The 16,618-nt window shown below is 43.6% G+C and overlaps 2 protein-coding genes across 2 annotated transcripts; both read left to right on the plus strand.

The window, feature by feature from the left end:
- The first annotated feature begins 9,151 nt into the window (after positions 1 to 9,151).
- On the plus strand, positions 9,152 to 9,915 carry LOC147428276 (uncharacterized). The gene is made up of 2 exons (XM_086497219.1): positions 9,152 to 9,342; positions 9,458 to 9,915. The coding sequence occupies exons 1-2, from the start codon at positions 9,242 to 9,244 to the stop codon at positions 9,714 to 9,716; spliced, it is 360 nt and encodes a 119-aa protein (XP_086353345.1). The 5' UTR covers positions 9,152 to 9,241; the 3' UTR covers positions 9,717 to 9,915.
- Positions 9,916 to 10,054: 139 nt separating this feature from the next.
- LOC147428277 (uncharacterized) lies at positions 10,055 to 16,577 on the plus strand. The gene is made up of 9 exons (XM_086497220.1): positions 10,055 to 14,508; positions 14,599 to 14,781; positions 14,900 to 15,105; positions 15,195 to 15,323; positions 15,406 to 15,588; positions 15,666 to 15,803; positions 15,876 to 15,960; positions 16,055 to 16,141; positions 16,227 to 16,577. The coding sequence occupies exons 1-9, from the start codon at positions 14,335 to 14,337 to the stop codon at positions 16,314 to 16,316; spliced, it is 1,275 nt and encodes a 424-aa protein (XP_086353346.1). The 5' UTR covers positions 10,055 to 14,334; the 3' UTR covers positions 16,317 to 16,577.
- The last annotated feature ends 41 nt before the right edge of the window (positions 16,578 to 16,618 follow it).

Genomic DNA, 16,618 nt, shown 5'->3' on the forward strand with positions numbered 1-16,618 from the left:
AGGAAGATGCAAGGATGACTACACACTTGCTAAGTGGAAAGGAGAAACTACTTAACATGGATATGAATCTATCCCGAGTGGTCAATAGCTTTTGTATTCTCAATGCAAAGATTATGACCAAGTGGGTGGACTTGTGAACAGTGGCAAAGCCAAGGCGTTTGTAAGAGAGGGAAGCATGGAAACAAGCATATGGAGGAAGGAGGGCACCCCCAATGCCTACACACCTTGCATGTTTCCCATATCTCACTAGTGCAGAGTGGATTCATGAGAGAATGACCGAGTTAAAGCACGCGGAGAAGACATCACCAGCAAAGAATGGGAGTATGCACGAGGCTGCGTACCAAAGGTAGAGTACTCATATAGCTAAACCATATTGTAACGCTATTTCTTGAAATTATCTTTAATATGTATTTGATAAATTAATATATTTTTCTATTTTGTAGTGTCTTTCCTTTAACTCTATGTGGTCAAGGGTCGTCACTTTTGTACGCGCCACACCGACAAGCGTAGAACTACCATGGATTGTGCCATCATGGGCAACTTTGACACAAACGGTGATGAAGCCAGGTACTGCGGAACTATTGAAAGGATACTAAGGTTAATTTTAGAACCTTTCATACTTTCATCTTCGAGTGCAAGTGGTTTGCAAATGTGTCTAGACGACACGAGAATGGCCTACATGGTGGACCCTGGTGTGCATCACACAAGGAGGTATGACAATTTAGTTTTACCGCGCAATTGTGAGCAGGTGAGTGACATGTACCTTTTTTATTCTTATTTGCTTGTAGTGTTAGTTATACCAATGTTACTCACTTTGAGCTTCTATTTTATAGGTCATCTATATCCCAACAATCCACCAACCAAAACTTTGGTTCGTAATTCCCGAAACACCTCGGGGGAGAACCATTTTTTCCACTAATGAAGTGGAGACAATCTTCGACCCTCTTCCACCTCCGACTTTGGATAAGGTGGAAACAGAGGAGAGGGAGGTCGATGAATCAAGCCCGGCGGCAGCAAGTCTTAGCGAGGATGATTGTCATGATGATAAAGCTGATGAGATGGAGGATGACAAACTCGAAGATAAGAAGGCAATGCATCCACAAACGCCAATTCCGTTTCTCTCTTTATTGATTTAGGAGCCATGGGCTTGAATTGGATGATGCCTCATGTAGAGATCTTTTAGAAGATGATTCATAAACATTTTGCAGTTATGAAGTTTTTTGGTCGTATAATCCATTCATCTCTCTCTCCCCCCCCTTCCTCTCTTTAGATTTGAGAATATACTCAATTATGTCAATCAATTGACAGTGATTATTTTAGTTGTAACCAAGTGTAATCTTATATCCCCCCAATCCTCCTCCCCCCTCTTTCTCTCTCTCTCTCTCTCTCTCTCTCTCTCTCTCTTTCTCTCTCTCTTCTTTTTTAAATTTGAAAATTTTATACAATATTCTTTAATTTTTATTGAGAGGAGGGAAACACCAAAATTTGAAGAGAGAGGAGGAGGGAGAAGTTAAGCCACAACTTGAAAGTTTAGGCGCTAAATTTGGATATAACAGCGATAATCTAAGCGGTAATAACATCGATAATTCACGCGGTAATAACAGCGATAATATATGCAAAAATATTTTAAACACAAGAAACCCCCCTCCGCCCTCCTCTCTCTTGTTTCTCTACTTGAATTGCACCTTCTCTCTACAAAACGCGGTAAAACAGTGCGATAAACACTTGGACATTTTCATAGTGATGAATATATAAATAAAATAATAATTATTTAGATATATAATATTTAAGTAAGATGGGTTGTGGGGGAGGTAATTGAAATTAAACTGTACCTCTATCTTACTTATCACTCTACAAACTAAGGTTGATTGTGGGAGAGGTACTCAAGATGTCTCTCTCTCTCTATACACACACACACATACACACACACACACACATCTATATCTATCCTAGTATAGAATTATGTATAGAGTAATATGTGGGAGGGGAGCCTCGTGACTAATTGACACCACCTTGTCAGGTTGGATCTACGGTCCACAATCTTCGAACGATGTGGACCGTCTATTTACTCTCAAGAATAAAAATATTCCAGCCGGTTGAGCCTCTGCGACTCAATCCCACCACCTACACAATGGGAGGCCATCACTCTCCCATTAAGCTATCGCGCGCCACTTGAAATGGAGATGTGAATATAAAATCATATAACAAAAATGATGGGGTGGGGATCACATGGTGTTCACTTGAAGATCACTTTGGGATGGACGGGGTCACATTGCAATCACTTTGGGATAGTCGGGGTCACACTGTAATCACTTTGGTAATGGGTGGGGTCACAAGGTGATCACATGTTGATTGGGATTCACACGGGGATCACTTGGCGGTCACTTGATGTTCACATCAAATTTACTTGGGGTTCACTTTAATTGTGATCGCATGGTGATCACTTGGGGATTAAACTGCCATCGGACGGTGCAAAACCAATCCCGCCGCCCCCAATCAATAGGGACCGTAGATCCCACCTGACAGAGGTGGTGTCAATTAGTCACGAAGGGAGGGGAGGGAGGTACTTAAAATTCAGGTCTCTCTCTCTCTCTCTCAATCTCAATTCTCACTCTTAAAGCTAAGGTGGATTGTAAGGGAGGTGTTCAAGCTCTCTCTCTCTCTCTCTCTCTCTCTCTCTCTCTCTCTCTCTCTCCCGCCCCATTAGTAACTCCTTCCTTTGACTGCCTCTCAAGGGTGTATGCTCTGCAGCCCGATGATTGCACAAGAGAACACACACACACACACACACACACACACACACACAAAGGGGTGGGCGGGAGAGGTGCCGTCGTCGAAGGCGATGCCTCCAAACTAATATAAAGTGGATTGTGGGAAAGGTACTTAAAATCAAAGTCTCTTAGCACGAGCACAACTCGCTCGGCCGGCCAGCCAAAAGGCATCGTGCAGGGGCGCTTCATTACGTGGCACCACCTTTTTTTGGCCGGCAAGTGGCTGGCTGGCCGTTGTAGCCCACACCCCACCCCTCCCAGCAATAGCAAGGCCGTCTACCGCAACCAATCAGCATGAGCTGCTCCCAACGGCCTTCTTTTCCTCTCCCGGCTACTTTAGTCGTGCGCCCACAAGCATTGCGTCCACAGTTCCAATTGTCAACCCCTGCATTGCCTTCATACTGACCAGCCATACTGCAGCGCTAGACTACTGAGTAGCCATACTTCATGCTGAGCACCCATACCGCATGCTAGACTATTGTGCAGCTGCCTTGGAGTCGTCTTGAGGTGAAATCTCCACTATCCTATGCCTGTGTTGTGAATGCTGCCTTGTTTTCTCACACGAGCTGCTATGCGACGTTATGCAGAAAGGAGCTCATCACCTTCAAAAATCATCCAATTTGAATCAGCAGGTCGTCGCACAACCAGGTTAATATAAAGCAAAGTTTTTAATTGCATGTTTACTGCATTACGTTTTCTATTGCAAGGTTATTTGCTCCAGTAATGAAAACACATTTCCATTCTAAGGTTTCAAAATTGTGTGAAGCTTTATCCTTCTTATATGATTTTCATACTTTTATTCTAATTCTCTAGTGATTGTAAGGGTTCACACACACACACACACACACACACAATAAGAACTATTCAATTGAACCTTAACTTGGATGATTATTATAAGGCTGATCATTATAAAGCCGATTCTCATTCTTATATGCTGATTATTATAAAGCTGATTCTTTTTCTTTTATTCAAATTCTCTAGTGATTATAAGGCTTCACACACACACACACACACACACACAAAATAATCAATGTTTTATTGAACCTTAACTTGGATGGGTGTGTGGATGGCCAGGGTTGTCAAATGAGCCATTTCAATGTTCGCGTACCGAAACGTGCACGAGGGGGAACTAGACCGAGTAGGGTTGAAGAGAGTGAGTCTCCGGACGAAGATGTAGTATTGGGTACACAACTGGAGATTGACTCTACTTTCATGAGTATGCTTCAAGAAGAAAATTGGTTGCAATCTCAAGTTGACGAGACCTTAGCCGAATCCCTAAACCATCGTGTGGACCGTGTTGAGTCCCAAAACTTTCCTGCCTCTATCACGCTTAGTCGACCGCCCCAATTGTAAACTACTGCTCCCCATAACCAAACCTTGCCTTTTAGGCCTTCCGTGCATCCGCCGGTTGGTGGACGTTCGGGCTCTTATGTTCAGGTTATTGGAGTGGTCCCTTCGCTTTCTGCTAGTGCTGGAATTCGGCCTTCTATTGTTGGTAGTGGACCTCCACTAGCACAGGTTGGTATTGCAGCACCTGTTTTAGAAACTCAACCTCCTATTGTTAAAACCTCCCCAATAGCTCCAGTACCAACCCAAAGCATAGCACCTTCGGATACTTCTAGGTCACAAAACAAGGGAAAGAGGCCCCGCCTCATCGATGCAAAGTGGACTGGTGCTACCACGGCAGCATGCATTAAGCATTACGAAGAGAGGTGGGTACATGTAAGGAAAGGTAATTTGAGACCAAAAGATTGGGATGAAGTAACAAACCAATTGAACAAAGAGGTTGAAATGGAATATAGTTGTGAGCAAGTGAAGAATAAAATAGACACCTTGCGTAAAAAATACAAAAAAGAGAAGGGGAAGACAACCAGCAGGGGAGGGGTGAAGTCCACTTGGGAATATTTTGAGTTGCTTGACACCTTATGGTCAACAACCCCACGTTGTGTAGGCATTCCAGGAGCTTTCGATAGTTCTGGCTCACAGACCCCCGACGTGCAGGAGTTGGATGGTGAGGGAGGTGGTGAGGAGGGGCAACAGGTGGATGGGGACGAGGATGTAGAGGTAGGTGGCACCATAGGGGAGAGAAGCAATGGCACAGGAGTTCAGGATAGTAGCGAGGTTTTGGGTCCGGGAGTAAAATCACAAAAAGTGAAGGAGCCTAAGCGTGCATCACTAGGGACGTTTGCTCGTGCGCTAGGGGACGGGTGGAAAGGAATTTCGGACACCATGAGAGCCATCGAAATTTCAAGACGCAATCATGAAGAGAGGATGGCAAAGGAGCTACGCGAGCATGAGGAGAGATTGTTCAAGATAAGAGAAGAGGAGGACACAAAACGGATGGACATCTACATGCGGGTACAAGCGAAAATAGCTAAAGCGCTGGGAAATCGATCAAAGGTACGCCACCTTAACATTCTCTTGAGGGAGGGAGCGAGATTGCACTTGTGTGTTCTTGTACATTTGCATGGAATATCAATTTTTTTTTGCCTTTTTTTCATAGGGATGATCGAGGCAGCATAATTGTTTTTCTTTTTGGCATTCAATTGTCATGGTATTAATCCTAATGGTGAAGACATGTCTCGTCTAGTTTGCCCGGGTGCGAGCACCCCAGACACATACTTCCTGTTCATCTCTTTCATGTTATTATGTGTGTCATCTGTTTGCCTTATGTTGGAAGATGGTTTATTGTCTACTCGGCCACGCATGTGGTGGTGCTACCCAAGGCAAGTGGTGTTTTGGCATTCCATTCACTCTGGATTTTGGAGTGCGTCTCGTGTTGAAAACCAAACCACCTTTAGGATGTACTATAGAATGGCATTTGAGGCTTTCCATGAGTTGAAGGACCTCATTTTGCCCCATCTTCCATGTGGAGAGGTGATAGAGTTTCGTAGGGAACCTATCCAAGCTGACCTTGCACTTGCTTGTGTGCTTTGGCGTTTCGCCCATGGTCATTCCTCTCGTACGTTGTCACAATTATTCGGATTAGGGGATTCCACAATCCGAAAGTACACCCAATTGATAGTGGGTGTCCTATGTAAACAAGAAATGTTGAATAGATGTCTAATTGTAGTTCCTTCAGGAGCACGCCTTGCACAGATCATTAGTGACTTTGAAGCAATCACTGGTCTTCCCAATATGTGTGGTGCCGTTGATGGCACACACATCAAGTTGGCCCGCAAACCGATCCACGAATTCTTTCCAGCACAGTATGTTTGCTGCCATGGATTTCATAGCATTTTGCTACAAGGCATAGTGGATTCAAATAAAATGTTTTGGGATATTGTGTGCAATGCACCAGGAGCCTCGCACGATTCTACTGTGTTTAAGAACTCATCAGTCTATAGAAAAATGAAAGCCTGCGAGGTTTTGGGTAGACCACTGATAGAACTGAATAGGGTGTCCATCAGACCTTACATTGTTGGAGACTCTGCATATAAACCCACTAGTTTTTTACTCAAAGCATTCAAGTCAAAAGCACGCCAGGACTTGGCTTCCAAGAATGCATTTGACAAACAAGTTGCAAAGGGTAGGGTCAAGGTAGAAAATGCATTCGGCATATTGAAGAACCGATGGCGCATCTTGCGTGATCTCAATGTGAATTTGCCTTTTGCACCAAATGTGGTAATAGCATGTTGTGTATTGCATAATTATATTCAAGCAAAAGGAGAACCTGAGCCCGGCGATGCTAATGACCCGCATCCAAATGATGCTGAGCCCTTGAGGTGGCGAACGGTAACCCGACAACGGGCCGCTGTACTCAAGATGCGTGCAGCATTGTTCAATGATTTTGTGACACGAAATTCCCAACGAGGTTAAGATGCTTGTAGGTACCTATGGGCACATGTGACCATGCGTGTTGAGTGTTTATTCAATCGCTTCAATTTGTCTAAATTTGTTTCTTTTGCGTTGCGGGTTTATGCAGGACTGAAGAAAGAAGGCTCGCAAACAGGATGGTTTTTTATTTTATTTTTTGGTGATAGATTTAGGGTTTGTATGTCATGAACATAATTGTGATCTTGCATTCTTGTGTTGCATTTATATACTTTTCATATATTTTTTTTCTTTCTGCATGTGAGAGCATTATTCTTGGAAAAAACGCAAAAAAAAATTATGGCGTGCCGTGTGTGCATGCTTTTTAATCATAAAAAGGACCAAAAATATTTGCATTGTGTTACTTGTGAGGATGTGTGTGTGTGTATGTATATGTGCATGTGTGTGTCCGCATCAGTCTATGGAGGCTTGGGCAACCCTCATGGACAATGTGAGCATGGCCTGTGGAGGGGCCGAGTTCGATCCTCGGGTGTCTTTGACGGATTGGATCCCCCCGTAGCACGTTCCTAAGCAACTACAAAAAAAAAAAAGAAACTCTATATAATAGTAAGAGTGTCTTTTGGTTGGCCGGCCGGCCGCCTTCGTTGTGCTCAAGCTTCACGGCCATCCCACGGCCGGCAGATTTCTTGGACAAAAAATTGGCTGCCCGTTATAAGGCCGGACTAGTTGTGCTCAAGATTGCCGGCCGGCCGGCTAAGATTCCATAGAATCTTTTTATGGCTGGAAATTGGCCGCCCGGCTAGATGTGCTGGAGCTATCTCTCTCTCTCTCTCTCTCTCTCTCTCTCACACACACACACACACACACACACACACACACAATCTCCATTTTACACTCAGTAAACTTCTAAGTTCGCACATAGTATGGATTATGGATAGACAAACGTGTAGGGATGGATTCTGGAAAGACCAGTCGTGTGCCTGTGTGGGGGAGATCAAGATGATAGATGGATAAGAGGATGGTCAATTCCCCCAGAAAGGTCGTACCTTTGCCTTCAATTTTACTTGATGTTATGGATGGTACATGGGTTGGTACAGCCGTAGGATGGTGATGCTTCTCCTGCACTTTATTGCTTTAACTTTTCCGTTCATTCATAGCATCACGATTGGATATACTTTGGTGCTTTCTTGCATAGCCTAGGTAATAGACCCTAAACCTTCCCACATAGACAATTGGCTTTTGTGCCTTCGACATTTGTCAGAATCTCTCTCTCTCTCTCTCTCCTCTCACACACACACACGTGACACACACACCCTCGTTTCTCTCTCATCAAATTCACTTGCTCTCTCTAGACTCTCACACACTTTTCTCACATACACACCTTTCTCTCTCTTCGCATTCCCACTGAGTCCCAGACCCAACTCACACCTCTCTCTTCAAATTCCCTTCCCTGCATTCCTTCTCTCACACCCAGGGTGGCATGCTTGTTCTTCAATTTCTGAGATTTATATATTTTAGGCTAATTTAGTATTTTTTTCAGGAAAGGTCACATTTTGACCCGAGCAAAGTATTCAAAAAATGGATTATATAATGCCCACCAAAAATCAACTTTGCTCACACCAAAACCCTTTGCCAAACAATCTCTCTCTACAAGGTCTCTTTAGGCAAGCTCTCTCTCACTCTCACTCAAACACAACATATGCCACACACAGATTGCTTATTTCGCTTTCCCTAAAACCATTATTCGCCGCCTCTCTCTGTCTCTCTCTCTCTCTCTCAACTGCGCATGCTGTCCTCTATTCGCCGGAGCTACAAGGCACACAAGCCGGATCAAGGTGCTTGCGGTACATGTCGGAGGGGCGGCGGAGGGAAACCTTCCCCCTTTTATAATAGAATAGAAAAATAGATATGGATATAGATTCTCTCTCACCACATGCAAACCATACATCCTGCACACTTGTGACATGTTTAAGAATTAAAGAGACACAAAGCAAGTTTTTATAGGCCCTTGACCAAAAGAGATCAGAGTTCACACACACAAACACACACGTGCTTCTCTGTCTAGATCTCTCCAATTCAAATCAGTGCTCGAAAAAAAACTTTTTTCCAAAAACTTGGCAAACCTACATATGTGAAACAACAGAGGTAAATTGACAAAATTTGAAGGTTTTTACGCCAAATTACATTAATTTTTTCAAAATTTTGTAGGTTTTCTCACCTTCAACAATAAAATCTAGAGGTAAATTTCAAAATTTATAGGTGGGATTAAACTAAACCTAGGTTTTTTTCGAGCATTGATTCAGATCCTCTCGATTTCTCTCACACGTGCGCGCTTGCTCTCTCTTTAACAACACGTCCTGAGTTCAAACCCCGCCGGATACATCTATGTATGAGGACTCTTCAAATTGTTCCTTCTGCTCTCTCTCTCTCTCTCTCTCTCTCTCACACACACACACACACAAAACAGGTCTCTTTTCTCTCTCTCTCTCTCTCTCTCTCTCTCTCTCTCTAGACATTTAAAGTGTCACGTGTGTCGACGAAAGCGGATAGACCTCACTGACCTCACCTGTGATCTTCTTCCTCCTTCTTGATAAAAGGGAGACTCCAAAAGCACGCTCTCTACAGCAAACTCACACATAGCCTACGCACCTACGCGCAACGCTCTCTCTCTCTCTCTCTCTCTCTCTCTCTCGCCCATGGCTCGCCCCTCTTGCAGAGCTCTCATCAATTACACAGGCTTTTTCCGCAGAGAGTTCTCCTCTTACACTCACAAATTCTCTCTCGCAAAGCTGAGCAGGTGAAAAATAACCTTCACAATGTGTATGCTGAGGTGCAACTTTTTTATAAAAGAAACATCATCACATAAGCAATGTATGCTCATTTGTTTTCTCCTCTGATTTTCATTGCAACAGAAATTCAACCCCCTCTGAGAGTGCAAGCAGCCCCTCCATCGGCACAACGGCAGCGGTGGCCGCAGACGGCCGCGAGATCAGCTCCTCGTCAGCCCCGGCATCGGGCCAGCCCCCTGCCAATGTTTGGTGGGGGCCCGACACGGCCACAGGAATGTGGGCCCCTTCTTCCAGCGGCAGCGAGGTTCGCTTCAACGATGCAGTGACCACAACGGCATATCAAGCGGAGCAAGCTTGGTTCAGAGAAGATGTACATGCGTAATGCACTACTCCTAGCATTCCACTATACATGTACTCTGCCTTGTCCATCAATCTTATTGAGGTTTCTGTATGATGTTGCTCTTATCCATCCTCCCCTCTTCACTCCCAACTCTTGTGCGTACACCCCCCCTCCCCTGTAAACGTACCTTCAAGCCTGAAGATTTTTGTTTCTATAAAGAAGGTTTTGATGGCCTTTAGAAGGTGTGACTTTTTGAGAGGCTCTCTTGATATTATTTTTTGCAAGATAAACTAGGTAATCAGAGGTGCCTATCATCAATGTGCCATCAAAATGGTTAAAATTGGCATTATATTCTTATGGACATTCACAAGGAGATTTAGAAATTTTCTCGTAGGAAAAGGGAGCCTTTTCAGTGTTTTTCATACAGTGCACTACATCATGAGCTTCTGCTCTTGAAGCACCGGGCCAGCGGTCTCTTGCCCCCAATCGTACCTAGCTAGGTATGCTCTGCCTCCCCCGCAGAAGCTCATGATGTTAAGTCATGACGTAGGTATTATTGTGAAAATCTGTCCATAACTGCTTGTGATTGTAACCAAAGTATCCCTGACAATTTGTGGAAATTCCCATAACGTCCCTTGAATTTCAGATATTTCCAATTGTCCTTGTTGGAGTTTTGGACGAGTTTGCTTCAATTTTGTGCTTAGTTTATTCTTTTGATATTAGATATTTTATCCTTAATTTTGACAGTTTTCGCATCAGAGCTCACAATTAGACCTATCTGTCTCTTTAAATACTTAAGCATTTCATGTTGAAAGCCCCCATTACCATCTTAGATGTATCCTGGTTTGTCGAGAGGCGTTCTTTCCATAAAGAGTTTCAAACAAATATTATTGTCTTTGGGGATGTTTGCGAGATTAACAAGGTATTTTGAGAAAAATTAAGTGCATTTTGGGAACTTAAGGTATACAGATAATTTCAGGGCATTTTGGTAATTTTTGCAATTCTTATGGATTCACTCAATTTCATAGCCTAATGAATGCTTAATCCCGTTTCCATACCATCACAAGAAGTTTTGGACAGATTCTTACAATAATTCCCACATCATGAGCCTCTTTGAGGGAGGCACAACATACCTAGCTAGGGGACCATCGGCCCCTCCACGGGGCCGGTGGTGACTTGCCGCCTATCGTACCTAGCTAAGTGTGCGGTGCCTGCATAACAGAAGCTCATGATATTATGCATTGTATGAAAAACACTGAAAAAGGCTCTACATGAGAAAATTTCTAAATCTTCTTGTGCATAAGAGGGGTTTCCTATTCCTCCACAATAAATAGGCCCTTGCCCTTCCCCTTCCCATCCGTCTCGGGATTCATATCATTGATACTTGAATTTGGAATTGGCGATCTTTGATTTTGTAGTAAACTTGGAGCTGTGGGTAAAATGGAGTTCCTCTCCTCATGTAATATACTAATGCACTTTTATTTTCATGTGGATCATGCGACATGCAAAAATAAATTAGATTTGGCATTAAACATGGGCCCAAAGTTAGAGTTGAACCGCCGTTCGTTGGCGTAAGCAAACCTTGCCCTCTAGTCTCAACTCTGCCGATTTCGGCAAAGTTGGCAAATACTTTTTCTGAAGGTGGCTTTGTTTCAGGCGTGCTGCAATTAACAAGCGACCTTTTTTTTTTTTGTGGGAGAAAAGTGTAAATTAGATTAGCAAAAACAGAAAAGAGTACAATTAACCTTCACATAAGGGGAGGGAAACCCAACAAGGAATAGCTAAAGGAGGAGAGAATCCCTCATCTGAAATTTTATGGCAGAGTAGACTTGAGACAGTTTGGACTTCCTAACAAACGACATTTTTGTTGACGGGTTGCGAGGGTTGTACCCCCTCGTGTGTGAATCTGTTCTAACTTGGGTTGACTGGGGCAAGCAGGCAAGATCTACGGTACTTGATTCACTTTGGGGCCTGGCCCCTTACATAACTAGGTGTCCTTGATTGCATCATATATGTGAGGGCCTATCATGCCAAATGGAGCTAAAGGTGCCAAAGAGATAAATAGATAAAGAGGAAAAGATCATGAACTGGTAACCCACCAAACCATTATCACCTTGGTCAATGAAGTATTCACGTTTAGAATCATTGAAGCCTGAGCACATGGAGGGTAGCATCATTGCAACTGCTACCCGCCGATGATAGAGGATCTAGCCGCCAAGAAAAAGAACTCACGTCCGTATACCTATATTAGCACCTTTCCAAGAAACTAGTGCCATTGGTAGTAAACTACATAGTGAATCCTACTTTTACGGACTTGACGCACCGGAGAGAATCTACATGCCAACCCCGCCGCAATGGGTTCCCCTTTCATTCATATGTGTGCCCTTCGAGAGATGCCAAGATAGAAGAGAACTTCAACCAACTCACTAAGTGATGATCAACCTAATCGATAACAATCTAACCCTTACCTCGTGTGTGTGTGTGTGTGTGTGTGTGTGTGTGTGTGTGAGAGAGAGAGAGAGAGAGAGAGAGAGAGAGAGAGAGAGTGAGAGTGAGAGAGAGGAGACAAATTTTAATGCCAAGAGATCAAGAATGGATCTATGTGTGTGTGTGTGTGAGAGTGAGAGAGAGAGAGAGAGAGAGAGAGAGAGAGAGAAAGAGAGAGAGCCAACTATAAGTCCTTTTCACTTTAGCCTACATGAAGAGAGATCCACTTCCTTGATCCATCCACGATTCCCCATTGTCCACACCTTTCAACATTTCAATTGTGACTTTCAATTGCCCTTTTGAATGCTTTTTTGTGAATAGTGTCCCACCTTTATCGTTAGAACTAGTGGACAAATAGATAGAAATGGACTAGATAGAAAATCATTTTCAACTAGCACTTTCTCTCAAACCATGTCCTAAACACAAAGGAAACATGAGATGGTGGGACAAACATTGTATAATTCAAAGGCATTGTTTGACATCATTGTACTGCGTTGTATTATTTTCAGCCCAACTTGCGAGCATGGCTTGATAATGACTTAATTTACAAACTTCCATGTAACCTATGGTGTAGGCACCAAGGTTTTATGGAAAATGCCAAAAAGTGGTCCATAGATAATGGAAGGAATTTATAGGGGTGGATATTGGAATGAGTTTCTTTAAGGTCCTTGTCATACCTCAGGACTAAGTAACACCTAGCCTATAATGGGGGGTGGCAATAGGATCCACAGTGGGAAGTGGGCGCATGACTATCGGGGGGATCTGGAGCGTCCGTCACTTGAAAACTAAACTTGGACGGCGTGCTGGCTTGGCGATCCACCTTAGCAAGAACTGAACCCGGATAGGCATGCCGGCCTGGCGGTCCACCTCAACAAAAACTAAACCCGGACAGGCATGTCCACGTGGCGGGGTTTGGGAGGTAAACATGGACGAAAAAAGAATTCACGTTGGCAGGTCACTCAGTGCTTGAAGGGGGTCCCTGTCATTTTGCATGCATGCATGAGGGGGTGGCATGGGGGGACGTCGAGGCTGCAATCGCTGATGTGCAACGTATAGCCCACGGGACATGCAGGTGGTTGAGGACCAACAGGTGTTCCTGAGGGGTGTTTGTGTTCGAGCCGAGGCTAGCAAGTGCTGCATTCTGACGTGCTGAAGAAAGAGGGGGAAGGCACACTTGTTTGTGATAGTTGCCCGGTATGCATATGGTATTGCTAGTGCTGCATGCATATCCTCTTTTTCTTTTTCCAGACACACACACATGAATGCAATCGGTTGCTCCACACACACACACACACATACACACACACACACACACACACACACACAAATGTAATAGGTCATTCCTCACACATACACACTCAACTATTTGAATGCATTGTTGTGCTAATGGTTGTGTGCCTGGCAATAAGCACCCTAAAAATGGGGCGGTCACCCAGAAAAAAGCCAGGCAAGAGTACTCGTTTGGGAGCTACTTCCCCTCGCATGACACGGGCCAACTCCATGCTTCTCGAAGATTTAGCTGAGAGGAGGGGTAATCCCTCAGGGGATGCAAAGGTCAGGTACCTGAGCATGTGGATGGGGTCAATGAGGCTCATGAAGAGTTGTTTCCTTCTCAAGTGGAGAGCTTCAACAACCCCCCCATATCTCCTGGTAAAAAATTGCCAGCATCTCCGGTGAGAAGAGGCCCGTGGCTGGTCATGCATAATTCGCCCACAACTCCTAGCCTCAACAACCGCCCGCGAAAGAAGATGGCTAGTTCAAGTGTTGATAATGCTTCCTACAACGAAGAGCTAAGCGATGATCCTAATGGCATTGAAGAGAAAGCACAAGCAAAGAAGGAAGAGGCAACAAACATTGATCCTTGCAAATTCTATGTAGAGATTGAGCTCCCCAATGCAAGACTAGCACGCCAATGTCGTGCAAGTGAGGATTGACCCTCCCGTTCGACCTTCCTATTCAAGAGATTGAGGATGATGACACACCTCTAGGAGTCTCATGGTATTGACATAGAGATTCCAAAGCATCCTGGAGGTCAACCCTTGCACAAAGAGGCAGAGAGAAGAGCTAATTTTCTGCCTAATCCTGAGGTTAAGGCTTGGAAGAAAGCAGCCATGAAAAGGTTCGCCGATAAAGATTGGAAGCTCAAGCAAAACTCAAGCGATATCAACGCCTCATGCACATTCGAGCATTACAAGTATGGAAGGAGCTTGGTGGACAGTACAAGGAGATGGATCAAGCTTCCTTTGTTGAAGAGTACATTAGTGGGAGGATGAAGCAATACATGGCGGACAAGGATCGCCGGCTTGGACAAATTCAAAAGAGAATTGAAGAAGGTTATGATGCACATGTGAATGTCCTACTTTGTTGCTTCTTTGCCTCATCACACTAAGCATGCATGTGTAATCACTTGTTTCCTTAATGCTATGCGTGTAAATAGAAGAGAGTTCACGATATCCCTCCATGGCTCGAGACTGCCTTGGATGACATTGATACTGAGGATCCCTTCCAGTTTGCTCCAAAGGGTGAGGAGGATCATGATAAAAGTGTAGAGAAGACTTTTGAAGCTATTAATACAAGAGGAGATATTTCCGAGTCTTTAGGCAACCTCAATCTTGATGAGGTTTGTGGGAGGTGCTTCTACATTTATGTCTCTTCTGAGAGGAGGGTTCATGACTTTCTTGTTCACAAGGATGTTTTGTTTATGTCATTTAAATAATGAGATGCATGCTATCTTTTAGGACCATGTACATACTTCTCCATCCAAGAATAAGCTACCAATTCGGAGAGGCAAGACTTCCAACGAGCCGATTGATGTAGGATCACCTGATGACTGCTCTTATATGGCCCTTGAGTTCTATGCCTCATATGAACACTTGCGTTTGGAAAAGACGGGGAACGAAATCTGCCCTTTGTCTCCGACACGGAGCAACCGAGCACTTTACAGGTATGATTTAGATAGAGACATTTTCAAAATTTTTGGTTTTCTTGTGCATGACAATCATTACATTGCTGGCTATGACCTATTTGCACTAGATTCTCTTCGCATATACCCATCAGATTAAGCTCCATTCAATTTGGCATACACGTGGACATGGATGATGAGGTGTTGCGGTTCATACTACTTAATGAAGCTTCAACAAAGACAATGAATTTATTTACAATGTAATCTTTTGATGTTGATCCTTTCTTGTGTTTCTATGTATCAGTACAAGGATTTAGAATCATAACTTGTGTTTCTTAATAGGTGGATGGAGCACACTATAGCACCACCAAATGTGCTAAATCAAGTTATGTTTGTTGATTCCATGTGGGTTCCAGTGGTAGAAGCAAGTCTAGGCAAGCATGATGGCATACATGTTATGCAAAACTTCTTTGGGGAGAAGGATATAAGCCATTGTGTGCTAACTAATTTTTCAATTGTTATAAGGTTATGCAATGCTACATATGTTACATTTCCCTAATGTGAGCAATGCCCTAAAATTTTCCTTCTTGTCTTTGCCGCAGAAAGCATTGGACTTTATGTGTGATGTACCTTTCCACACATATGAAGATAACGAGTCTACGTGGAAGAAAGCACCATCTTCTCTTTTATGATTCACTCGGTTGTAGTGCTCCGATGGATGTTATACCTTTCTTGCACATGTACTAGCATAATTGTGTATTTGGATTTTGCATGTCAGCTATGTCTTGCACTCTTACATATGATTCATGTAGGGCTATGGAGGCGCTGGGCCATGGAGCAAGCAATCCAATAGTGAAACATGCATTGCTCGAGCCATGTAGCGAGTTTGAGATTAAAGTGCTACATATATGATTTAGGTGTGCTCTTGTGGTTGCTTAAAAACATGGATGTCCCTGATCATGTCATGGATTTGATGTAGGGCCCGCATTAGCTGAATGGGATTGACTGTGGGTTCTATGTCATGGCGGCCATTAGATATATAATATCATCCTGCCTTGGAGAGAAGAGTAAGGGATGGGTATGGTGCCATAACTCCTATGTGCTTGTCTAGTTGGTCCATGTCTCTTCTATGTACTCTTGTGACGACTGCTTATGTGTTGCAGGTAAGGAAGAAATGGTTTAACCATGATGACATATTGATGCTGAGGAAAAATCTCCATGAATGGTGTCTTGAGGTTGTGGCAAAAGACTAAGTTTACTGTTTTGTTGGGAATGCTTGTCGGAAAGTGCATTGCCTTGGTATAGGCAAGTTACTTATGAGGCAAAGTCTCCATGGATGGTGTCTTGAAGTTGACTAGCACTCTATGTAAACAGTATTATGAAATTGGGACATGGCAATGTGATATTACTATTACCCAATTTTGCTTGAGTCTTTGCTTGACTCTTTACCGAACCTATGTAAATGTTATTGTGAAAAATTGGGACATGACAATGTGCTATTACCTAGTCTATGTTAATGGCATTATGGTATGACACTTGAGTCTCTTTTCAGGTT

Source organism: Adiantum capillus-veneris, chromosome 23, assembly GCF_014529385.1.
Source record: "Adiantum capillus-veneris isolate H3 chromosome 23, ASM1452938v2, whole genome shotgun sequence".
NCBI classification, from domain to species: Eukaryota; Viridiplantae; Streptophyta; class Polypodiopsida; order Polypodiales; family Pteridaceae; genus Adiantum; species Adiantum capillus-veneris.